This window comes from Idiotropiscis lumnitzeri, chromosome 3 (genome assembly GCF_059441095.1).
Source record: "Idiotropiscis lumnitzeri isolate Australia: NSW breed Sydney's pygmy pipehorse chromosome 3, RoL_Ilum_1.0, whole genome shotgun sequence".
In the NCBI taxonomy this organism is placed as follows: domain Eukaryota; kingdom Metazoa; phylum Chordata; class Actinopteri; order Syngnathiformes; family Syngnathidae; genus Idiotropiscis; species Idiotropiscis lumnitzeri.
The window spans coordinates 24237606-24263799 of NC_142393.1; the positions used below are offsets into that span (position 1 = coordinate 24237606).

At 41.2% G+C, this 26194-nt stretch overlaps 2 protein-coding genes and 1 pseudogene across 3 annotated transcripts; 1 reads left to right on the top strand and 2 right to left on the bottom strand.

Moving 5' to 3' along the window:
• Window positions 1-2680: 2680 nt before the first annotated feature.
• On the bottom strand, window positions 2681-12703 carry pfkfb1 (6-phosphofructo-2-kinase/fructose-2,6-biphosphatase 1). The gene is made up of 14 exons (XM_088289604.1): window positions 12646-12703; window positions 7878-8003; window positions 7702-7798; window positions 7559-7625; window positions 6408-6482; window positions 6248-6304; window positions 5981-6102; window positions 5706-5913; window positions 5304-5450; window positions 4664-4768; window positions 4215-4344; window positions 4083-4145; window positions 3944-4008; window positions 2681-2800 (listed from the first exon to the last, which is right to left on the bottom strand). The coding sequence occupies exons 1-14, from the start codon at window positions 12701-12703 to the stop codon at window positions 2741-2743; spliced, it is 1380 nt and encodes a 459-aa protein (XP_088145730.1). The 3' UTR covers window positions 2681-2740.
• A 2270-nt stretch (window positions 12704-14973) lies between these two features.
• Window positions 14974-18334, top strand: LOC148340542 (UDP-glucuronosyltransferase 2A2 pseudogene; annotated as a pseudogene). The gene is made up of 2 exons (XR_015842457.1): window positions 14974-15035; window positions 15609-18334. The product of XR_015842457.1 is annotated as a UDP-glucuronosyltransferase 2A2 pseudogene (transcript).
• ccn5 (cellular communication network factor 5) lies at window positions 18297-25815 on the bottom strand. The gene is made up of 5 exons (XM_088289605.1): window positions 25517-25815; window positions 23546-23762; window positions 22609-22857; window positions 20365-20582; window positions 18297-19974 (listed from the first exon to the last, which is right to left on the bottom strand). Exons 1-5 carry the CDS (start codon window positions 25580-25582, stop codon window positions 19687-19689), a joined length of 1038 nt encoding a protein of 345 aa, XP_088145731.1. The 5' UTR covers window positions 25583-25815; the 3' UTR covers window positions 18297-19686.
• Between the last annotated feature and the right edge of the window lie 379 nt (window positions 25816-26194).

Consider the following 26194-nt stretch of genomic DNA (forward strand, 5'->3'; position numbering starts at 1 on the left):
ATCCAGATTCGCAAGTGGAATGACAGATGCATGTAGCTATCTGAGTAAAAAAAACTAAACAAAAAAAAACAAAAAAAAACAAACGACCAGCCCGCAGTCTCTTCTGCCCGCCACACTGGAGTCCTTTCACTTTTTGTGAGGTCGGTGGCAAAAAGTAGTCACACTCTTGCCTGCTTAACTACAACTTGGAAATACTTGCTTAAAGAGTAGAAGTACTGATACTTAAAATAAATCTAGTGTTGACACGGCCCACAAATTTAAAAAAAAAAAGTGGTGGTAGGCAGATGAGAAAGGAAGGTGTAAAAAATAGGTGCAAAGATACAAATAAACTAATTACTATTTAAATCAAAGCAAAATTTCTCTTCAACTGGTGAATAAAATTGAAAAAAAAAAGCATTTTTCTTCGGCACTCTGCTGTGTCAAGGTTCAATTTATGAACGCGTCACATGAATCATCCTCAAGCAACTCTTTTGAGAATGGTCAGCTCACTACAGTGTGATAATATAAATTGTAGTTGAATGAAGAGCCCTTGCATGCTTGCATTTTTCTATATGCAGCCCTCAAATGAAAACGTTTGGACACCCCAGATGTAGGTATGTGCCAGCAAGTCATTTATGACCTATTTTGAGTTGATTATTGATTTTCTAACAATGTTTTGCCCCTCGCTTTTTCCGCATTCGTTGATGCAGTTTTATTTATGTATTTTTTTTAGTTACGGTATAAAATTGTACTCTTATTTTTATGCATGTTGGAAGTAAATTGTTTAAAAAAAAAAAAGGTCTACAGTAGAGGAGTTCCCATTAGGTTTTTATCCTTCCAATTCCGATAATGATCATCCACGACTGATATCTGTTGATACTGATTCTGATCATATGGATTCACTGCACATTTGTCAATTTTAGCGTTGTTTATTAATGATCAGTTTAATAATCCATTTATCTGTCCTTTACTTTTTAGATGAATTTATGAATCCAAAATAGGACATAATTTCAAATTGACATATATTAGACTGAGCAACACAATTTTTGTTGAGTTAGGCTCACCATTGCTGGTGGTTTGTGGAATTTTTTTTAAGGACGGACTAAGCAAGAGCAGAAGTGGGTCCCTGGAATCGTCCATAATTGTCCAGCAAAATAGGGTGGGGTGTGTATCTGTGCACTAAATTAAAAGACCCACCGTCATGTTTGTGGAAGAATGACATTTAGCTCATCCTGTTTGCACTGTAATCTCACTGCGGTACAGAAAGGAAAGGAGTTCTGAAAACCATTAAAAAAAAAAAAAAATCCCCAAAAAGTAGAGATTTGAATATGGCACAATCTCCTTCAGGAAAATTGTACATGCAACCCTGAAAGAATTACAGTACATTCTTCCAACTTCCTTTTAGCATTCTCAAATTCTCATCCACGTCACAATTATCTTCACTTTCTTAGAGAGATTTTTTTTAAAACTGGTTGATCAATGATTGATTGAATGTTTCACACATGTCCCTTCATTAGTAAAAAAAAAGTTTAATGACTATGTATAGAAATCTCCTTGACATATCTTCACAACTTGCACAGCCATTTTGCATGTAAAGACTTATACGAAGAATCAATGGCACAATGTTGCGAGATGTAACAACAAAAATTCATTAGAATGAGTTTTGAGCAAGATGACAAAACAATTGATAATGTAGGAAACAGCAGAAAATTGGACATAATCATTTGCATAGATGTAGCAAAGCATTTGCAAGGAGTTCAAAGAAATGAGAAACTGCTTTTTTGATGTGCCACATTTTGAGGAATTTGTCTGATGGAAACCTCACATCTCCAAAAGCGTGTTTGTTGAGCCATTAACTTCGTGAAAGAGAGCCAGCCCCTTTCAACGCTTTTGATTGGCCAATAATTGGTGAAAACAACAGGCCCATGTGGGGAATGACCTATCTTTATTGTAAATTTTGGAAAAATATGAAAAAATATTAATTAAATGAACCAAATATGTAAATCGGTTTCAGCCCTACTCAGCCCTAAAATACACGTTTGAATTGAATTCATTTGAACATGTTCAGTGGTTTCACGTGATTAAAATGTGATCAATTGAAATCATTTGAGGAGAGGAAGGAATTTTTTTAATACATCAATTCACCGGATGCCCAACATCTGTACAATTAGATCCAAATGAATTCAAATTCAGAGACTTTATTTTAGGGAAATTTTTCTGCAAATAGCGGAGGCTAATCGCAGAGAACCCTAAATTGGCGACGGTTGACTGTATTTCTATTGTCCAAGGTGATGCTTTGCAACCGGCAGGACAGAAGTCAATGCAGTCAATGCATGACCTATCATGCCATGGTCCACGTCTTCCAAGCGTACCAGTACCATGACCAACATATGTTCGCAACTTTCAAGATTTTTGATTGCATCATTTTCGAGGGGTCAGTTTGTTTAGTATTTGCTATGCTAATTTTGTCAAAGTCCTTCTGCGTGAACTCTATGCTGTTTGAATTTCTTGAACTTCTTCTAAAATGAGAGTCACACTGACTTTGGATATATCTTTGAGCTACAGACAGGAAGTGATCCCCGCAACGTAGCGTTTGCCCTCCAATTCACGTCGAAAATGCAGTGGTGTAATCAACTTTCCAGCCGCTGCCCTTGAATGTTGAGCGTTTCAAGCAGCTTGGCACAGGAGGCTTTGAGGCCAGGGCAACTGCAGCGCGGATTCAACAACGAGGTTCATGATGCCAGCCGTCTCCCGTCTTTGATCAAATGTGATCAGGAGCCGTCTGTAACGCTTCGTCGGGGTTCCTGTTGACATCCACATTCTGCAACACATCAATTTGATCAGAAGACGAAGCTTTTTCAACAGCTTGTGTATTCCGTGTGAGTTCAGAACAACATGCCTGCCTGCTGGTTGCTTCTGTCACTGGCTTAATGTGCGTGGTCGGATGTTCACGTAATTTAATATGAGTGATGTAAACCATTTGGAATTAAAGAGATGTTCAAATTGAATACATCACACACATTGTAGTTATTTCTTTTTTAGGCATGAATAAAATGGTTTTCAGATTTTTTTACCAGTTTAAAAAAAAAAAAAAAAAAAAAAGAAACTCCACTATTACTTTATGATGATTGAGGGTGTTGAGGAAGAACTCAAAAGGAAAAGTCTTTCCTCTCACATGACGCATGACAAGGCTAAAAATAGATTACCGGTAGCTTTCAGGCTCACGTATTCACTGTGTAAGAAGAAAACAATGCTGGCCTGAAATGAGGGTTCATTTTTTATGATACATTTGAAAAATTTCTCAATGCATGTCTAAAAAAATCCACTATCCTAATCCAACAACAGAGGTGTTGGAGTAAATAAAATAATTACATTGTGCATTGTTTTTTTCCTATGCAAAGGGCTCGCTTGCATAAAAAATGCCATTCAAGGACGATGCAAAATTGCTGAACAACATTAAATGTAAGCACTCGTTTTATGCATTTTTTTTAAAACAAAAATTAACTCACTCAAAATTGTAATATTATCGAGGTACTTTGATCCTCTTGCATGGTTAGTCTAAATCCTAACTTCTCTAGTGTTTTGGCGCTATAGAAATAAAACTGAATTGAAGTCAATTAATTCAAAACTCATTAAGATAAACAATATTCGATATATTGGATTTGACAGGCAGCGATGTCTGCTGGCTATATTCAACAAATGTAGAAACTTGAATGAGAGTTTATTAGAAATTCATGCTCACAGTAAACACTGAATTCAAGCACAAATAAGCGAAATCTAAAAGTGAAAAGAAATAAAGCTGTCGCTGAGAGACAAACAATAAAAACACGATCAGCACAAGAGAGGAACATGCGTGCGATTCACATGAATATTCACAGAAAACCCAAACAAGAAAATGAAGACACCCACAGAGAACTATCTTCGACACATTGCATTGTCTGACTGCTTTTAGTTTAGTTCTTACCATCGGCTTGTCTCGATGTGTGTTGACGGCCTCGATATTGAGGTAAAACGACTCGACTTTGCACCCTACAAGCGAGAAGAACACGAGGCATCACCACACAGCGACTGTACTGTCAAAGAGTCAAACAGCGAGCACGTACCATATGCTATTGGTGTGAGCTTCAGCACCGTGTGGAGAGGGCATTTAAGATAGGGCAGCTGGTCTTCAGAGAGAGCAAAAGGACACTGATTATGACGGAATATGACCACGAGGAACAAGATAACTTGAATACCTGCAGGTTTGTCCAGGAAGTAGGCCAAGAGGCAGCGCATGACTGCTTGATGGCAGATGACCAGAACATTCTCCTGCCGCTCCAGCTCCATGATGACGGGCTCCAGGCGATGGACCAGGTCTTCGTAGGACTGGCACATAGAGAATTGCATGTCATACAACTTTTTTGTTCTCTTTCAAGCCAATGTCACCTAGAAAGGAGCTGAGAGGTCCGAAGAAGAAACTGATGATAGCCAGACATGAGAACCGGAAAAATATGTGATGGGACATATAAACTAATCATAAAAGAACATAGGATGAACAGAATAGATGTGGAGGAATTGTCACCCTTGGCAAGTGGAACGAGTTCATTTTCTTGTGTTTAAAAAAACACAGTCGTAATGCTTCACTTCTTTTAGTCCTGATCTTGGAGGTGATCTTGTGTCCAAGTGCGTAGAGGCGAGAACTAACCTCACCCTTTGGGTAACGATAACGAAACTTGTCCTGATCCCTCAGCGCAAACTCTTCGGGGAAATTCTCCTGAATCTCCTCATAGGTTAACTCCTCGCACATACCCTTAGGGTAGGAACAGAGAAAAAAGACAATTCAACTGAGAAAAAAAAAGTTATTTTTTGGTCTTGGACCCAAAATTTAAAAACCGACAACTGAAAAACACTGACATAATAAAAAAACCGAAGGATGATAAGAGTTCAAACTCGTTACTGTTACCACACTAACCTATTCCAGAGTTGATTATTATTTTGTGCCGTGACATATTATAAGTGAATGACACTGAGCAGCTGGAGTAAGTTTCTTTACTTAAGTCTGTGAAATAAATGTATTTTTCTGTGGGTTGGGCATCTTACTGTTACGCTTCTTACTGAACCTGGTAGACAGACTAACTTGAGTAAACAATTTTCTCATTTCTCAAATTTCTCATTATCATTTTCTCATATACTGTTTTTCGAGATCAAGATGTTCCAAATACTTTACCTCGAATCAGAAGCATAGTTTGTTTTGTAAAAAGTGAAGGTTCCACACTGACAGGTTCCATCTGTATAAAAGGTAGAAGCATGCAGACCTTGCATCATTTCATCCGAATGGAACTTACTGCGTCTATCTCATTGAGAGCTTTCCACTGCTCATACTGGACCCCCAGATTGTGTGCAGTCTGGATGGTTCTCTTCATGTGACTGGTCCAAACCTTCAGGTCAGTAATTTTCTGACTCTGGATGAAAGTCTTCAAAGCGGCAGCGTACTGCAGACAAGGAGTTCATCATCCCAATCAGTCAAGTCAAGTCAATTTTATGAGCAATAAAAGTTATATCCAAGGCGCTCTGCACATTGAACAGGTCACGGCCCACTTGAAAGCGAACCAAGTGAACCACACGCATGCAAGAACTTGGCAACGGAGTTAAGTAAAGCCTCGCTCTAAGGAAGAAAGCTCCAAAAAGTCTGATCCAGGCACGAGTCCTGTTCCCTCCCTCAAGTTCTTTCAGTGTGCACCACTTACTTCATGTCCCCTGGCGGACAAACAAGAATCTCCACCGATACGACCGAGAAGATTGAGTTCGCTCTCCCCGTGTCGGCTCAGATAGATGGACCTCGGTGCAACGTGGATGTTCATTAGGTAGTAGACGATCCTGCTCTGGATATGATCCTGAACCAGATTCACCAGGTATCGTTTACCCACTTCATAGATCTTGATGTAAGAGAGCTTTCTGTTCAATGAAAACAAACTTTAGAGCGGTAAATAGTCAGAGCATATTGTCTCTCCTGTCTCAGCACCTGTCTTGATTGTCGTCTATCGGCATGTAGCTGGACTTGTAACACTCAATGCGCTGGGCAAAGTCTTCCATGGCTTCCTCCATGCTGCGATTCACGTAATCCGGACTCCCAAATTTCACTTGCTGCAAAGAACGCGAGGTTTGGATATGTCATGGAGGATGTATTCACTTCTCACAAATCATGAGACATTTTTGACTTTTGGGTGATGATGAACCTAAAATGCACTTTAAACAGAGGTGCACATGGGAAGAGATGGGTAGTTCTCACCTTGACATTCTCTGCAATAATTTCTGGGTCGTCACAGATTGACTCCACAAAGAAAACCTGCGGACAAACACTTTAAAAAGACAATCTATAGCAACACGCACGCACGCACACACTTATACAAAAGTTTATTGCCCTTTTTTTTCTATCCACTTGCACTTGCCTTGTAGCCCCTCTCCTTCGCAAAGCTGAGGATGATTGCTCTTCTCTCCCTTGTGGTGTTTGTGGCATCAAAAACCTGTGTGAGGCACATTTGCAGTCAAGACTTTGAGCTTGGCACTCATTTTCCACGCCCGTTTTAATACTGACAACAAATGCAAATACACCTATAGAAAAATAAAGAGGAAAATTCAGATGTTGCTAGACCCAAAGGGAGCAGAGCAGACAGCTCTTCTATGTGTCTCTTTATTTGGTCCATGTCCAGTAGGTGTCGCAAAACCTCTCTGAAATATATCAGGATGTTCCCCAGCAGGGGTCATGTTTATCTCGATCTATATTTATCTATTGTAGATAGGTCCTGAAGAAGGCGAAGGCTATTTTGAATAGTCCTAATCATCCACTCTAAAACAAGTTCAAGCTTTTGCTATTCGGCAAACACGAGGGGCAGAGCGAGTTAAAGCTCTGTCCCTGACGGCGGTCAGACGAGTGAAAGGGATCGGTGGAAGGAGGATGAAGATGAGAGGGTGTGAGAGGTTGAAGCAAATTGAAGGAGGACCGTGCGAGATGGTGAAGCAAGGTTGACTTGACGGTGCAGCTCAGTAGTTTATATTGAATTTGGTACCAGAGTTGAGATGTTGACCATACAATAGAAAATTGCAGCAATCCTGGCAGGAAGTGACGAGGCTATGAACAAGCACGGAATTGAAAGGAGAGTATTACCGAGTGTAATGGAAAAAACTGTTAGTTTTGGCTAGAATGGACTTGGTACTGAAGGATTGTATTACTTTAGCGTCATTATGTTAACCATTTACATGGCAGGATGTCGATCATTAACATTAGCAGGCTCATATTTGCAGCAGGTGTTCAGCATTTATTAAACAAAAAGCAATTATCAAATCAAACTAGAAGTAGTGTGCACAGTAAGAGATTGCGTTTACTGGGTTTATATTATTCTCACGTTATATTCACATATTACTTTGTTTAAATCTGTTGAAATCTGTAGACTGTTCAGGATTTGTAATACACATTTGTACCACGCACACGCACGCGCACACCTACAGAAGAAGAAGAATGATTTCAACCGACACGGCATTTAATAGAAAAAAAACACATTTCAGAAACATGTGTAAAAGTTTGAACGTTCCTCCGACTCACCGCCACGTGACCTTGGTCACTTGTGAAGTAGGTCGTGACGTCTCTGAGGGCTGCTGCCGCACAAGCCCTGCAGAGCAATGCACAAGTGTGACGCTTCTTCAACGCCATCATCAAGTCGCTTTGAGCTGTCGGTCCGTACGTACTTGCGGATCCTCATGGCCTCCTCGTTGTCCGGTTTAAAGAATTCAAAGTTCTCGTAGGTCTTGACGGCCTGGCGGCGGTACTGGCCGACGTTGAACGCTGGAGGCAATGAACAACAATAAGCGAAGGCGCAGCGTAATTCACGCGTAGGACTGTTGTTTAACGCTGAAAAACCAACTCTTTGTGGGAACTCCGATCCAGTTGAGGTAGCGGGTGAGCTTCTTGGAGATGTAAGTCTTCCCTCTGGCTGGCAGGCCCACCATGACGATGAGTGTTGGAGAGTTGCAGAGCTGCGGCACTGATGCTACAAACAGAGGCACAAAGAAAACATTTCACCCACTCAAGCATGATGTACGATGAGATGTATAACCTGGATTTTTTTTCTTTTTTCGGGGTCTGGACAATGTGTGGACAGCAATGAATTACAACCCTGTGACAAATCTTACTTTGTTTGGAAAAGGCCGGATGATCAATTAGCCAATCAGAAGACGTGAAAATGTGAAAAGGAGCCCACGCACCGCAAAACAAAAATGCTCCTCTCACTCTGTGTGCAAATACTTAGCTTCGTTTTTATACTTTGTTAATTTTGCTAGTTAGGGGCCTAGTATGTGCATGTGCGGTGAGGCATGCAGCAGGTCTATGACTGGCTGTTCTGTATGTCAATGCGAGCGACCGACACCACCCACGAGAGGACTTCTTGCATTTTTCTAATTCAAACAGCTGTTTGCGGTTTTCTATTAAAGGTACAAAAACGCTCTGAAACCAATTATACAATATAAAAATATTATATTTTCCATTACGCTGTGCAGCATACTTTTGGACTTTGTGTGGTATTTCGAGTTATTGCATTTACTGGAAGCCGGGTGGTTCCTTGGTTAGCCTCATATTTCTGAGGCTTGGGCTTCCAATCTTGGCTTCTACATTCATGTGTGTTTGCATGTTTACTGTTCGTGCGAGGGTCTTCGGGTCCAGCTTCCTCACACATTCCAAAAACATGCGGCAATCAATTCCACTAACAACCCAGGCTGAACCTAACTTCTCCCGAAGACACAAAGATGTATTATCTCGACCGCAATCAAACAAAGTTGAACTAGATTGCATTTTTTTTTTGCATCACAAAGTGTTGTAATAAATGAAAAGGAACAAACGGGACCAATTGTATAGGCACACGCATGCATACGATATTGCAGATATTGCGTTTGCAATAAAACTTGAGAAACTAATTGTCACATTAGAAAGTGAAATATGAAAGCACTGCCTCACTGTCAGCTCTTTATACTAAGGAAATACCAGAGTAAAAAAAAGACACAGTTAGAAAATCCAACAATTAAAAGATTGAGACAGTCAAGGCTAATAAAGTCATTAAAAAGGACACAAAAATATAAAGGTCAATCATGTGCAACAACAGTACAAATGAATGAATGACGAGAAGGACGGAATCCATTCTGAGCTAAAAAGATACGTCTTTAGTTTACTTTTAAAAATGACCTCTGACCTGACACATACTTCCAAGTCCCTTGAAAGCAATTACTACTTTCCTTTAAGCCAGTAGATTGGTAGCCTCAGGGTGACCTGTATGTTAAACACTTTAACACAATTTAAAAATGTATTTTTTTTTATTTTTTTTTACAAGGAAGCAGTGATGTGCCTGTGCGTGACTGCAATGACTGTGCTCACAAATGTACGGCAAATAACGGACAATTCGTAAAGGACGCCTTCTGTCTCTGATTGGTTGTTTCTCTGGCACGATGGGTTTTCCACATTAAATTCGAGGCCTAGATGGGACCAGAGATGGCTGATCCTTTTTTTTTTTTTTTTTTAATTGCAAAAGATGAAAGCTGTGTGTTTGTCTCTTACCCAGTCGTGATTCTGCTGTTGCGTATTGTGACTAAAATAAAAAAGTGTCGCTCATTTATAAGGCAGGCTGCAGACGTTTGTGCCGCCAACATACCCGGATGGCTCATGTCTGCGTATTATTGGGCCGGGGCGGGGGGCTTGTCGGCCTCCAGTCTGTTCGATTATCAATGGATAATGCCGCATGAGCAAAATGTTGAATGGGCCGCGTCAGTAACTGAGCCTAATGAGACTCAGCTCGGTCTAGTCTGGCTGGCATGGCACCAACACTGTCTGGATCCCCCGACAGTATGTGAGGGAGGCAGGTTAAAGAAGACGCGACACGTATTCAGCATGAAACAAATCAATCTGTTTACAGTGACAAACAAAAGCTGGCTATCTGGTGGCTTCTGGGCTCGACTGCAGTTTCTGAGTCAGGATACACATCACATTAGAAAAATACTAAGCCACACCATCAAACATACGTGTAAAAAAAATTAAATAAAAAAAGTGTCCATACTGCACTAACATAAGAGTTGAAATCTTCATTCATGACGATTAAATCTACGCAGAGGAGCGACACTAAACACCCACTGCTCAAGGAAGTGAAGCAGTGTCTGTTTCGTGGTTTAAATGGCCTGGGATAAATCTGGACGGTGATGTCAGACTGCAATTGGACGTATCCTACACATCTGATTTGGGGAAGCAGCTGCTTGCAAGATATTCTACATCCATGGTTTGTTTTAAATTGAAGAATTGTTTGACTACAAGAAGGATTTCTTGTTTGATGTGCCTGCCTCAAAAGCACCATTTATTTAGTGGTAAAAAAAATGTATGTGTGATCTGAAATCGCACATGCAGCCAGACAAAACTTATTCTTTTTCATTAACCTAATATGGCTGGGGGTTTTTTTTGTTTGTTTTTTTGGGAACGTATGGTACCACAATGTTTTCACAGTGACAGAGCAATCACTTTGGAAAAAGCAGAAACTGCTTTTCGTGCAAAGAACTTATGTTTTTCCATTTTGCCAAGATATGAAAACGGACAATGGATAGCTAGCTAGCTAACTAGCTAGCTAGCTAGCTAGCTAACTAGCTAGCTAGTGGCATAGATCGAAAAAAGGATAGATAAGTACATAAGTACATTTCAGAGTCTGTACCTTTTGAATTTCACTTTGGGAAAGGAGTCAAATCAGTGCTTTTATTTTTTTTTTTTTATAGAAGTATCTGTACAGAGTGTGAGTAGTTTTACCAGCCTGATCTTTTCCATAAGCCTCTAGGAGAAGTTTGACGCGTTTGGTCGGGCCGTTCTTGAACTTCAGCAAATATTTCAAATGGATTCTTGACACTATATTTGTGCCATCAGTAGTTGTGCTTGGTACACGGTGAGAGAAATTAACAATATTACAGCAGAATAGCGGGCGAGATGTTGCACAATCATTTCTGTTACAATTATTGTCAGACCTTGTACATGTCCTGTCGATAGTTTTAACCTCACAAAGAAGGCTTCAACAACAAGGCTGCACAAATATCTCAACTGATAAAGTTGAATCATTGCTGCACTTTGCACTTTAAGAAAGCTGAATTGCAGACTTTGCTGAATGACACAATTCTCGATGTGTTAAAATACCTGCAATATTTTTTCTATTGTTTTTTTGTTTTGTTCGTTATTCTTGGGGAATGGAGTAAGCAGCTGTTAAATATTAAGAAGGGCTTGCCATAAATTCCAAAACGCAAGCTTTTATTCGAGTAAGGCTTCTTTAGTTTCAACTGCAGCTTCATTGGTAGTAATTAATTTTTTAGAGAAACCCATAAGAGCTTCAAAATACACCTCAAGATTGACATTTTCGATCCGTGATAAATCCAACGAGACGTAACGTGTGTGTATTTACTGCTGGACAATCGACAATCATTGGTGGAGGACACAAAGAAAAACAATGCCATAATGCATTACGAAAATTGGCAAAGGGTTGAGCACAAACAGCAAACGAGGTGCACACCGACATGTTATTCCACAATTTTTACAAAAAGAGTTCATACTCAAGTTTTGTCAAGCCCACCCACCTGCGCACGAGAATGGGCAGGAGGAGACATGCCACACATGTGACGTTAAAAACAAACGGCGTGCAGAATAGATTTGACCAACAAAACGTGGGAGATGGGCTGAACTACCTGAGGGCGGATGTGCTTTCTCAAAAACCCTTGCCAATCCCGGTGCCACCAATAACGCAAGCAGAGTCCGCACTTGTAAATTATTCTGCTGGATCAAAGACCGTAGACTTATTTCGTACTACATATAGACTGGAAACGATATGGCTTCATTCTTTCAGGATTAATGCTATACATGCGTTTGATGTGTTTAATGAACATGGTGGACTGCCACATGTTTTTATTTTTTTTTATTTTAAAATTATATATTTTTTTTGTATTCGTTTTTCCAAGTTATTAAATACACATGAAAATATACATGAACCAAAATGAAGTTATCAAACGAATTACAGACAAAATGTTAACTTTTTATCGCAGCAAATATAAATACACACGTACACACGTACATATGTGAAATATCACTTTATCAACTCAAACCATTAAGCCTCTCATTCTACTTGGCAACACTCCGACAACATGGCATAACACCGACATAGCAGCCTGTCTAAAGTCAGGCCTTCAAAATAAATCACAACAGTATAATAACAGTTTCACCACACCTCCGTTTGGCCTGTGTTGGCTTATTTAGAAGTCACTCTCAGCCTATTGAGTGCTTCATTATTGCGTGTGGATAAGTAAACCATCATTTGGCCAAAGAAAGTAGCGAAATTGTCTTATTATACTGCGTCGTTTTATTTTGGCGGTCAGACTACTGTCGTTGATGTTGCCAGGAAGACCTGGAGGCTTGTTAACGCTAATTGAAAGTGTTCAATTAAACTAGCAAGCATTTTTTTCGGAATGTGAGAGGATACTGGAAGACACACAGGAAGGCCTCTGGCCAGACTCAAACCCCCCAATGTCAGAACTGTGCTCCCACGCACAATTTTACCAATACCACCTAAATGCAAATTATACGACACAAGAAAAAGTTGAATGATGCGCTCTGCATCTGACCTCTGATCTCACCTGTGCTGCTGTCGCACCTTCTGCGTCTCACTGTGTGTTCCAACTGGGGAAGCTCCATCGTGTGCGTCCGTCAGCTCGCGCAGCCCGGGACAGAAGAAGGGATGCTCTTTTTAAAGACATCAAGCCCCTCGTGTCCAAGTTATTTGTCGGCCAACCCACTCCCCCCACCCGCCGCAGCCCTCTTTTCATGACACATGGACATACGATATCAGCACACTGGTGATGTCCTTTAACGTGAGCCAGGGTTGGAGTTCATAACAAACACACATGCACTCACACAGTCAGCATGCACACGCTGGGTCCTAGCTGGTGCAAAGGTCATAAGAAAGAGAAAAGTGTTTCGACAAGTATTTAGACAAGACAGACAGAGCAACCGACGAGGGAAACATCCAAAACATTCAGGATAGTAGCCCTCGAGGACCGGAGTTTTAACACCTGTGATAGAAAAGTAAACTGTTTTTTAATAGCTTTGCAAGTGACCAGAGCCCTTCCACATCATCAAAGCAAAATTTGATTTGGGGGCCCTCTTTTTCTGCCATAAATGTAAAACTTACATCCGGATGGAAAAAGACATAATGGCACCATCATGTAAATGCATCTAGGTCATAGCCTGATCCAAAGTGACTTACTGGTTGAGGACCAGTGTTGGGAAAGTTACTTACCAAATGGAATATTTTACATATCACGTGTACTTGTGAAAGTAATAAGTTCCTTTACAGTTCCTTAATCGAGTAACTCATTTACTCAAGTTTAAGCTGTTTTTTTTTGTTTTTTGTTTTTTTTTTAAATTGGGGATTAATTTATTTAGTAATGATTTTGACACTTTGAAAGGAAAATACAAAGTTTTCTACAATACTGTAGCTGGTAAAGTTAACTCGTATAAACTCGTAGATATTTGACTATGTACTGTGGGCTGTAATATTAAATGATTCAATCATTCTATGGTGGGAAATCACTGCCTTTAATCGATAATTGTATCAATAAGATTTTTTTTAATAGAACTATTTGAAATGAAATTTTGTCCAGTAAATAAATGATCCAAAACTGTAAACCATAACTGATATTATCAACATGCTCAAATTAATTTACACATGAAAAATATTGCTGCATGACGGATAATTGATAATTCGAACAAAACAGATTGAGAATTCATGTGAAATAAAAGCAAAAATACTGTATGGATTGATAAAGTAAAACCTGACCAGACTAATAATAATTCAACGTACAGTTAGTTGTAATACTCAAGGTTTGAGATGATTCAAAAAATATATAATAATAATAAACGAGGACTCTCATTTAATGTAGCCACCGCACGTCTTTGAGACTCTGAGGCAGACGATTTACAATTTGATTGCGAACAGCCAATCAGAATGTTTTATATTCTGCACTTGATGGCACAAAATCCATAAAAAAATCGTATCTAAAATCACACTATTATTATCTTCACAACTGATTTGCTGCTTTTTACCTAGGTTTATCCCTGCTAGTATTTTGAGTATAAATTTTGCATTTTATTTTATGAAACCTTGACTGTGGTTGGGGTCGCAAACAATAAGTTGTCAGCCACCGAGGGGGCTGGTTAATGTGTAACACCGACTAACCTCTTCAATGAGACTTCAACTGATCCTAACGATTATCCTCCCTGCTGAGGCAAAGAACGCTGACTGTGAAGGTTCCCTCTTTTTGTAGCTGACCCAAAGAGTGTGAAGTCAAACTGCACTTTCCTTGACAGTATTTGATTACTATTGCATAGCTTTTGTAACCACTGGTCAAGACAAGGCAAATTTATTCAATAACCCATTTGTACGCAGGGATACTCAATCTAAAGACATTAAAAAACACAACAACCAAAAACAGCCATCCATTCATCCATTATCTGTATTTCTTCTCGTCATTTGGGGTCGCGGGCGTGCTGGGGTCTATCCCAGCTATCTTCAGAAAGTAGGCGAGGTACATCCTGGACTGGTTCACGGGTATTATAATTATTAAAGGAATATCTACTAGCAACATTTCAGCACGTTTCTCAACTTAAAGGTATTTAAAACAAGGAAAAAGACAAAAAGTAGCTTTCCGAAGTAATATAATAAAGTGCATTTGCTTAAAAGACCTTAAAGTATAGCGAAATGGGAATTTACGGACATAGCGTCTCCCGTGAAGCTTGGATGACTTTGCTATGTATTGTTTTCAAGATCCTGTTCAGTAGATTCGCAGCTTCTGTTTTGTTATGGAGTAAATTTTGCAGGAAACCAAGTGGGAGGTTTGGACAAACAAGCTGGCGACAGGAGCAGTTATACATTGACTTTCCCTTGGAACACAACCTCAGCACAAGCAGTACGTGACAACGGCAGACGCCGCAGTCTTCTCTCTTGGAGTGGATGACAAAACCCGAGGTGAGAATCTGCTTCACTGCCAAACAATCATTTTTATTTAATCTCTACTGCAGTAGGTAGGCGCTACTTCCATCATCAGTGTGCATTGATTTGACATCCTTTCTGATTTTATTGGATTGCATTAGAAAAACTCAACAAACAGGCCTGACCTATAAACGGAGGATGTTTGCGTGACAAGAATTATCATTTGACTTTCAGCCTAGTCCTTGTCAGTCAGGGGTCGCCACAGAGACTAACTCCCATGATACGTTTGGCGCAGTTTTTACGCTGGATGCCCTTCCGATCCAACCATGACAGTGGCTGGGAAATGGTGAACAGGTGGCGTGAAGAATTGTTGTCTGCGCAATTAAGAGTTGCTACATCGCTGGTTAATATCTTGGAAAAAAATTAATGGCTTTGAGAAAGTTAGTCAAAAAAGGTCTAGAGTGGGACTCCTGTAAAGCTTAGCAAGTCTTCCCTTGCGTAAGTAAGTGGCCAAGGGTTGACAAACAAAATGACTGGAGAACAAGGCAACCATGTATCATTAATAAAAGTGTGTGTGTGTGTGTGTGTGTGTGTGTGTGTTGTCTTTAGCAATGGCACCATATCCAAGATTGGCACTCCTGCTACTGTGTTCAGTCACTTCTTGTTGGGGAGGCAAAATTCTGGTCTACCCCACCGACGGAAGCCACTGGCTCAACATGAAAATTCTGGTGGAGGCTCTTCACTCTCAAGGCCACGAAATCACCGTGCTGCGAAGCTCCACAAGCTGGTACATTTCTGAGAAATCGCCCCACTACACCTCCATCAGCATCGTGCTGGAGCACTCGCAGAACATCGAGAGCCAGAGCGACATGACCGCCTTCCTGGAGAGGTCCATCGAGATCCGGCGGCACAGAGGCTCGCTGTGGGCTTTTGTAGAGTTTTACAGGAACCTTTTCAACTTTCTTGGGGAGGCTCAGGCGTCTGTGGCCAACATGGTGGCCAGCATATTTGAAAATCAAACGCTAATCAAGGAACTGAAAGAAAGTGGTTATGATCTTTGTTTGACAGACCCGGCCTTTCCAGGTGGGGTGCTGCTGGCTCACTATTTGGACCTCCCGACCGTCTTTAATGTGCGCTGGCTTTTCAACGGAGAGGCACACTTTGCCATTGCACCATCTCCTCTTTCCTACGTTCCTCAACTGTTCTCCCATTCGACGGACAAAATGGACTTCTGGCAAAGACTCAATAACATCATCTATCATAGCATTCTGCTTTACATGCACTACTATGTGTCCAATCCGCCTTATCAGGTCGTGTGCAATCGTTATTTCGAAGGAGACGTCAGCACCATGTCTCTCATACAGGGAGCTGATATTTGGCTGATGAGGGTGGACTTTACCTTTGAGCTCCCTCGTCCCACCATGCCTAATGCGGTGTACATCGGAGGCTTTCAGGGGAAGCCCTCGAAGCCTCTGCCGGCAGATTTGGAGGACTTCATGCAGAGTTCTGGCGAACACGGAGTGGTGGTTATGACATTAGGCACTCTGCTGGGTGACCTCGGCACTGAGATATCGGAGATCATCGCCTCCGCTTTTGCCAGGCTCCCTCAGAAGGTCGTGTGGAGACATATCGGGAAGAGACCCGCCACTCTGGGGAACAACACCATACTGGTAGACTGGTTGCCTCAGAACGACCTACTGGGCCATCCCAAAACCAAAGTCTTTGTAACACACGGGGGCACTAACGGCATATACGAAGCCATCTACCACGGCGTCCCGGTTTTGGGGATTCCGCTCCTTTTCGACCAGCATGACAACCTGCTGCGGATGAAGGTCCGCGGCGGTGCCGAGATTGTGGACGTGGTAGATCTTGACGTGGAATCTTTCACCGCTTCTCTGAGGAACATTCTTGATCCTCAGAAGCCTTACAAGGAGAACATGATCAAACTTTCTCAACTTCATCGCGACAAACCCATGAAACCCATCGACACTGCCATCTTCTGGATCGAGTACGTCATAAGGCATCGAGGGGCGGCACATTTGCGCACGCAATCTTATTTGTTGCCATGGTACGTCTATCACTGTCTGGATGTGATTGTTGTCCTTGCACTCGTCTGTTTTCTGGTCATTGCATCAATGTGGCTTTCCTGCAGATGTCTTTGTAAGCATCGTGTGAGGTCCAAGACTTCAACATTTAAATCCAAGAGACAGTAGATTCAGAAGCTACTGAAAAGCAGTCAGAAATGTTTGGGACTTGTCACATTCAGACTTCAGCTTTTGGGAAGAGAGCTGTCTGGACCTGTTTGAATGTATTTTTTTAAAAATTGAATCCATGCTGTAAATTCAGTGGAGGGCCACGCAATTGCAACGAGGACTTTCCGTGGGGACTCAACTCAATCTATTCCACCTTTAACTATCACATACCAGTTTTCGAACCAATAATAATGTACAAACATATTGATTCGCAACTGGCAATTGTGCAATCTATAGTGACAGGCAGTACAATTAAATGTTCTTCCATTGGAATCAGAATCAGAATGCCCTTTATTGTCATTATACTCAGTGCACAACGAGATTGGAGAGCTCCCCTCTCCAGAGCAAATATGAATAGTAAAAGGAAAATTATAATGTATAGAATAAAAAAAAAAGAAAAAGGTTGGAAAAGTGCACTGGGTACCACATTATGTTGCAGTTCTACAAGGCAAAGGCAGTTGTGTGTGAGAGTTCAGCATGGACTTGCGTGTGTTTGTTTTCGGGGGTGACTAAATCAGTGTTGGTTGATTGTCATGATTGGTCATAAATGAGCAATAATCAAAAATGAATACAACGATAGGGAAAATTGGGGGCGGCACGATGGCCTCACAATGCAGAGGTCGTGGGTTCGAATCCGGCTCCGGCCTTCCTGTGTGGAGTTTGCATGTTCTCTCCGTGCCTGCGTGGGGTTTCTAGGGGTACTCCGGTTTCCTCCCACATTCCAAAAACATGCATGGGCGGTTGATAGGACACTCTAAATTGCCCTTACAATTTAACATTTGTATGTAACTGTGTTGGAAGTAAACTATTCAACGCTTTGCAAAACTAGTAAATTACAATTAATGCAACAATCAACACTACAAAGACATTTCCTTTTGGGGTGTGCAGCTTTTTTTTTTTTTGTTTACACTTTTTCAACCTAAATTTGATGTGCTTCTGAATGAGTAGCGGCGTCTTGACGACCGCGACGGTGCTTAGAAATATTTTCAGTCACTCCAAAGTGGCAGTTCATCCTAAAATCTAAAATACAAAAGAAAAACAAAAGTGTGGTCCGGTGTGCATTTATTTCACTCAAAAGTTAGGCTTCAGCATAAACATATGCACTGATAAAGATGAGCACTAACATCAAGCTGAGCAGTGAACTAAAACATCCATGCAAACACATCTTATTACAATTGCTTGGCACTGAAAATGTAAAAATACAACTCTTGACCATAAAAAAGAAATTGTTTGAAACAGAATAGCAGAAGTGCAACATCCACGGTGCAGTGCTACAAACACAGAAAACAATCAACGTCTGTCTGGGAAATATATACAAGTATATCAACTCTAATCCAACACGAACGAGTTTGAGGATGGAGGGCCACACTGAAATGAATAAACAAACTTGATATATTACAAAAATACAGTTAGAATGTTTTGAGAATAAGCATGCAACGTGTGTGCTCGTTTCTGTGCAAATGACAAACATTCACATAATCATGACTTTAAGGAACCCATTCGAATAATCTCGTGGCAATGAGAATACTTTATTATTTTTGGAGGCGAGTCTCTACATTGCTCACTCAGTCAACCAACAAACTGCTCCTCTGATATCCAGTTCCTCTTGTGTAATTAATTTATGAAGATCAGATGTATTTTTTTTTTTGCTGTCAATTTAAGTCGGAATTCACACAAATATCCACAATTTATTTGTTGAATGACGTGTCATAATTCCTCATGGTGGCCATCATGTCAGATTCAAGTTGAAGTCTTTTCTTGTTGTGTTTGAAGTCCACTTTGTGTCAGTGGACAATTTTTTGCACAAACATAACATGCCCTACACAGGCACTACTCAGAAACTTGAAGCTTAATCAATGACATTTCCCCAAAATGCACTTGTTGAACTGTTCCAGTTTTTATATCATCGTTGCAACTTGTTGATGACACCCTTTGATACTACATGTGCCAGTGATCCCCAACCGGTGAGGAGATCCTCGAGTGTGCCTCGGGAAATGATGCAATTTCTCTTCAAATCATTTACACGATTTACAGTCGATAATATGCCTTTTGTTATCTATCTGTGCCACCAACACAAAAAACAATTAAATGTTCTTCCACTAGATGGCAGAAGATATACATTATTCAACAATCCATCATCTGTTCCGCTTCTCCTCTTAAGGGTCGCGGGGAGATATACGTGACTAAAGGTCCGAACATTGGCAGCTGTTTTTATAATTCTGAACGTAAAAATCTGTACAAGAATTGACCCTGAAGAAAACTTAGCCATATCAGGTTTGTTTGCTCTATTTGTTGATTCATAGATCAAACACGTTTTGTGCGTGTGTGCGTCTGAGCAGAAAGAAGAAGTTTTGTTGTTAAATTTACAAAATAGCCATTGTCTCTCTCAGGTTCTAGCCCACCAGCTTCAAGCGTGGCGTTACCATGGCGACCATTCACGGTCTGTATCCTCGAAGAGCGGGGTTGGTGAATGGCGAGTAGGGGCAGTTGCTGTGGCAGACGCACGAGTGGATCACCATGACCGCTCGTCGTCGCGGTCTGCCGGTGGGGCAGAGAAAGGTCACGTCGGCGGTGGAGGTGTGAGAGGGCGTGCAGCAGCGGGAGTCGTTGCAGCCGCCGCAGTATCGCGGCCGGAAGGTGCGCGTGCTGCTGCAGCCGTGATGGACCAGCCGAACGGGCGCGGGTGACGTGTAGCTGACCGTGCACTGGCCCTGCTGCCCCCGCTGGTGAGACGACACACAAGCACGCCGCACTGAATTAGTCCAGCAAAATCTTCACTTTACCAGAAAATTAAACAACTTTGAGACCGAGATCTCCTTTTCAAGGGTGATCTGGCCAAGAAGACAGAGCACAATTTATGTCAGCAGCAATAATCGACCAAAGAAGACAAGAAGAGTAAATTGAGGAATCACCTCCACCTCTATAGAGACTACATTCCAAACCAATCCCACAAAGAGTGGCATATACTGTATATGAAGTATAATGAGCTGTAGACATGGACTGTGTTTGGGTTTAGAGCTCTAATTTGAGACCCCCTCCTGCTTTTCATCCCTTATCTTGATTCTCATCTTCTTTCATTTTCTTTCTAATTTGCAGTCATTGTTTGGACTCACCATGGGTCTGCTTGTCATGGCGAGATGCGCATTGCAGGGTCGCACTTTACAGAGGCGAGTCTCCATTTGCAGCTTGCAGGCCGGATTGCGGTTGGACACCCGCGTGGAGATGCCGGTCCCACAGCTCTGGGAACATGCGCTCCACTGGGTGCTCTGCTCCGTGCAGACGGAGGCGACCGGCACTGGGGTCAGTGGATGTGGATTGTTCGCTCTCATGACTGGCAGGAAAATCACAGAGAAAATAAGTGATAAGTCCTCTTCAAAGGGTACCTTTGAGGGTAATGCAATAGATGAAAATCTACCAAGTCGCGACCACACAAAGTGGTGCCTTGAGATACGAGTGAGCCGACTAACAAATAATTCATCTTTGTTTATCTATCGATTCCAGTAATATTTAGTGACTCGCTCTACAATGAAATCCTTTTGCACTAGATGGCAGGAAAATCTATTTAATTTTCGGTTGCACTTGATCAAAACGTGCTAAACTGACGTCATTGCCCTCTCCTTTCCTCAAAGTTAATGAAATATGTTAGTTTTACACATCTTAATCACGTGTAACCTATGTACATGTTCAAAGTCTCATTCTCATGTGGCCATTCCCATGACAAAATAACTAAACAGACAAAATATCAGCTTGCATAACTCCATTTGGAAATAAATCGAAGGCACGATCACGTGCATTGGCTGGATTAAGGTTGGGAAACACACGGAAAATGGTGACGGTTGAAATCAAACACGCAAAACGTTGCCGGACTCCAAATTCTTGTGGCATTGGACCAAAACTTAATATTTAATGAACAGGTGGGAGACTTTGACTTATGTAACACAGCGGATGGAAAAGAAAAGATCTTATTTTCCAGCATGTGAAGGTATTCTGTGAAACTTGATTCAGCTTCATTGTCAGCATATTTCCCATGCTGAATGTTGTTGTCATTTCTCTCCAAATATTAGCAAAGTCCTCCCTGGTGGCCCTCTTGATTACTTGTCCATATGGCGACATCGTGACTGGTCATGTCTGCAAGTTTTTTCAGCGGGCTGTGTCTGGCCAAAGGCAAGCCACGTTACAGTGGGGAGGAAGGCGCAAACAGTTCTTTTAATAGCGCTTCATAGCAACAAGCAGCTGTGTCGAAATTAAACACAAGTGGATGTTATTCTTCTGTGTGTGAGAAAGAGAGAGCGCCAACAAGAAGGGAAATGAAGCCACTACAAAAACATTTAAAACTCCAAACGGTGTCTTGAGTGTTTCTTCAAGCCACTGCAAGCGTTTTGTTCTTGAGAATCCGCTCCGTGATACCTGCATGCTAATCAGCTGATTAATATGCGTGTTACTTTCTACCATGTCCAAATAATTCCAATTCTTAGCAGTGGAAAATAAAAGACCAATGCGCCTGCATGACTGCCTCCTTTCAAGAATTACACAACAAGCCACAGAGTATTGAATGTGAGTCACCAGCATGATGTTGCTGAGCTTGATGAGCTCTTGGAAGTTGAGGTCACAAATGACAACTCCCTATTTTTGCTATAAACTGAAAATTAATAATCTAAATTTAATCCAATATATGACAACATTGTCAATTTTTTACAGGATTCATGAATTTTGCAGCGTTGTCACACCTTTATTGAAGCGAAGCATTTATTTTACGGTGTACAATGTATTTAATTAGTGTGAAAGCCTTGCCTCATGCACACTCTGATTTTATTCTGATAGGTGAATGGCAACGGGTTAATTGGATATTTTGCCATCATGTGGAAAATCATTTAATTATTCTCTGTCACTATATATTGCTAGTATAGATAGATGAACAAAGATATATTATTTGCAGTCCTCAAATTAATGATCATTTTCAGAAACCAGGAAGTGAACCTGAAAAAAAAAACGTCTTCTCGTGAGTATTTATTTTGTTTTAGTGTGTTGGCGCAAACTGTTCAATTAAAGATCGGAAAGTTCTTCACCAACTGTGACTCAATTGCTTTTTTCCCCCCACTTTACTCAAGTGGTGTGTAAATCCAATTTTGGCTGGTAACACAAAGTAAAACCTCAACCAATCGATAACTGGATAAACTCAGCAAAACAGAGCTCCTCAACTCACTTCAGCACCAAAATGCCACCAGATGGACACAAAGTGAGAATGTTATTTCTTTGGATATTTGCAAGTAAACGGTAGGTTAAAAAAAAATCCTCAAATTGGTCAATTTGAGAATAGTGACTGGCAGCTACGCTGACGTTGGCTGTAATGTGTTTACCTGAGATGGCGTCTTGAAGCACAGAGTTGTCCAGATTTTCGCACAGCCACTCTTTACAGCACTTCCCCGGCAATCGGACAAATTGCGGATGAGGACAGTCGGCAGTGGGGAGGCGGAAATTCAGGGGACAAGCGGGCACACAGCTGACGCCGCCACCTCTGCAGTGGCAGTGGACGTCGCATGAGGGCTGAAAGGATTGGCCGTCGTGGTAGTTGATGCCGTTGACGTTGCAGGTCAGATCTTCCTCAGCTAAAAGGCACCATTGGGTGGAAAATAATATTTATTTACTACAAACAAATGATGTATCTTTGTGCATTTATCAAAACCAGTGAGATAGCCTATATTTTTTATTTATTTATTTACAAAGTGCAATTGAGTTAACATCACACATAAACTGAAGTACATTATTGTTGGTGCGCCAAGGAGTGTCGCCTGGCAAATGACCATCACCTGAGACCAGAGAAATACACAAATAATCATTAAGATACTTGCCGGCAAGTTTTAAATATTGATTTTTATGCGCATGTGAATGTATGTGGTACGTCACCACCCCATTCTTGAACAATAAAGCATCTGAAAATAGAATTTTACATCATTAATGTATTTGTGTATATGGTGTATATAAATAAAAAAAAAACATGACCGTTCTGAATTGAAAGTGAAAGTAAAACATTTTTAAAAAGGGAAGAAAAATGAGTTAAGCCTGAGCTGAATCGTTTCAGAGGCCGTTGATGACACCTATTGAATTGTTTGTGGGACCATTGGGACGCATTGAATAATTGACATTTGTCCAACCTTAATTATTTTTAGACTTCTCAGACTGGCATAGAGTTTAAAATATCTGGTTTTGGTCAGCACCACCCCAGTGACAAACTGTTGGACCCCGAAAGGTATTGCCAGGAGACCCCACCCCAATACTGTTAAAGGAGTTACTCACCAACACACTCCCCGGGGCCTTCGGGGAAGCTGGCGCTGTAGTCGCACGTCAGCCCCCGCTGGCCGTCGCACGGGATCTTCTTGGTGCACGGCTGGCCCAGCTGCTGCGCACAAACCATGCAGCACTGGCAGCCGTCCACCACAAGGGGGACTCCAGGGGGACACTGGGGGGCAAACCGGGGGCAAAGGCACGGCCCGTCACATAGCTGACACAACACCTGCAAGAACAAAAGACACAAAGACTTCTGGTCAAAATTCCATCGAGAAAAACGTAAGAAAACATTCAATTGTCTCAACTGCTTCGTGTTCTGCAGTGCCGCAGACAACAACACTGATACGACAACTATTGTTATTAGTTATTAATAGCAGTGGAAGTACAAATGCAGATACTTTATCGCACTGAAGTAGATTTTTGTGATTATCCTTGTGCCTTTTTGGAGATGAGAGCTGTCACGTGACCAATCTCGCCGAAATTTGAGTTACGAGAGCACTTGAGACCCCCCACCACAAGATGGCAGTAGCAAACTTCACATTGGTCTCACATTGGTCTCCTTGCAGTGGAATGACAATATCAGTTGATGGCGCTAATGAACCATTAAGCAGCTTTACCGACTGCCAACAGACACCACAGAAGAAGAACCAGAAAGGACACTCGATTTGTCCATCATGTTTTTCATGTTTGCAGGTTAATTGGATCAATCATTTTTTTAAACAAATGTTAACAAAAAAAACAAAACAAAACTATGACCTGCGTATAGCCTCAACTGACACATCTCTGAACACCACAGTCACCTATGTTTAGCCAGTTAGGAGCCAGCCGATTCTATGTTCTCTTTCACTGACTTGCACATTACTCCAAAGGCCAGCCTAGCCTGTCTTTCAAAGGTACACATTCAACGTCACAGATACTACAGTGTAGAACATGAGGTTCTATACGCATGACGCTTGAAAATATTTTTACGTCATAGTAAAGAAAATGTTTTGGCTGCTACTTTGCATATTTTTTCTTTAGCGGGGGTGATCTGGAACATAATTCCCATAACGCTTACTTCATGAGGTTGCCTCTCTACTCTGCATCACAACATTCTGGTAAAAAGAGTTTTTTTTTCTCAATTTGGCACTGTTAAACTAAACACATTCCATGATAAAATGATCCATAGTGAAAATTCAACAGCTTGTGCAGATTTGTATAACTCACCAAACAATACATTTATTCAAATATTTTATTTCTACCGGTTTGTCTGAAAACAACAATTAAAAAAATCACACACAAACTTCAAATGGAGCACATGCGTGCTTGTTCATTCATAATTTGAAGACTCTAAATGACGATACAAAATGTGCTCGTATGCAAGGACAACCGGTGGTGAAAAAAGATGGATTCTTCGGAAAAGAAAATTGTTGTAAATTCTTTTTTAATTTTACATTTTGTGGCTGCATTGTTCGATACTGAACTTACTGTTTTTTGTTTTTTGTTTTTTTTACACCTTGACAAGCACTTTGTTTGCACGGTTAATGGGCTGAGTTATTTCGCGGAAATAATTTTAGTTTTATTTGTGTTTTTGTTTTCACAGTAATTATTGTATGAATATTTTCCGCTATAGAAACACAAAAATAGTTGTTACAAACTCGCTCTACCTAGGTAAATTGCGTTATTTTTGCTAAATCATTTTCAGTGAGCCCTCAAGTGGGCCAGTGAAGGAATGTCACCAGTCAACATGAACCATTAAGTTCAAATACTGAATTGCATCCTCTCCTCTCTTAGCAGCTTGTCTAAAATGTTTTTTTTTTCTAAAAAACAAAAAATTCACACAAATAAAATGAAATAAGGAAACAAGCAGCAAGAAAAAAACAAAAGCCCACATCTCCATTCTTTGCTATCGTGCTGCAGACATGATGTCATACTGGAGTACGGCTGTTAAATCTTCCCCCTGAATAAATTTCCTCCACAACATCCGTGTTTGAGGCTCACCTGCGAGGCCACAGCGAGCAGCAGCAGGGCCGAGGTTGTCACACAGTCACACAGCGGTCGGTCCATGAGGGCAAGAGTCTGTGTCCGTCTCGGGTCTGCGTATGTCTCCGTGCTGCGTCCGTCTCGGCCGCCTCCGGCCTGCTGCTGACATTTATGAAGTCTGCACTCTGATGTCACCCCGCCACGATGACTATCGTGTAAACAGCCACTGGAGCGCCATCACAAATGTTTCACATTCCTCCTCCTCACTGCCTCTTTCCACTTCCACCCGACTACCCTCCCTCTCTTTCCAGCTGTGTGATGTTCCAGCTTATGAAATGAGGGGAGACATGGGTATGGTGACGATTCCAGTCTAATTGGAGGGGGGAATTCATAATGCGGATGTTTTTACACCAGCCAGTCACTCACTTTTCCACTATTCCATTCCTCAAGTGAGCCAGTCGTAAACGAGATTGGATCCGTGTCTTCCATCCGTTTTCCTCGATGAGGCTGCAGGCCATCGTCATGTCTCTCTGGAGAAAAATATAAAACATACAGCAATGATCGAATTAAATTGAATTTAAAAGAATTACGCTCCCTCAAATATGCTACTTATTCTGATTTATGCCGTCTGGCCTCCTGGGGGGCAGTATAAAACAGACATACATGTAATGGAGCTTCTCTCTATTAGTACGGCAG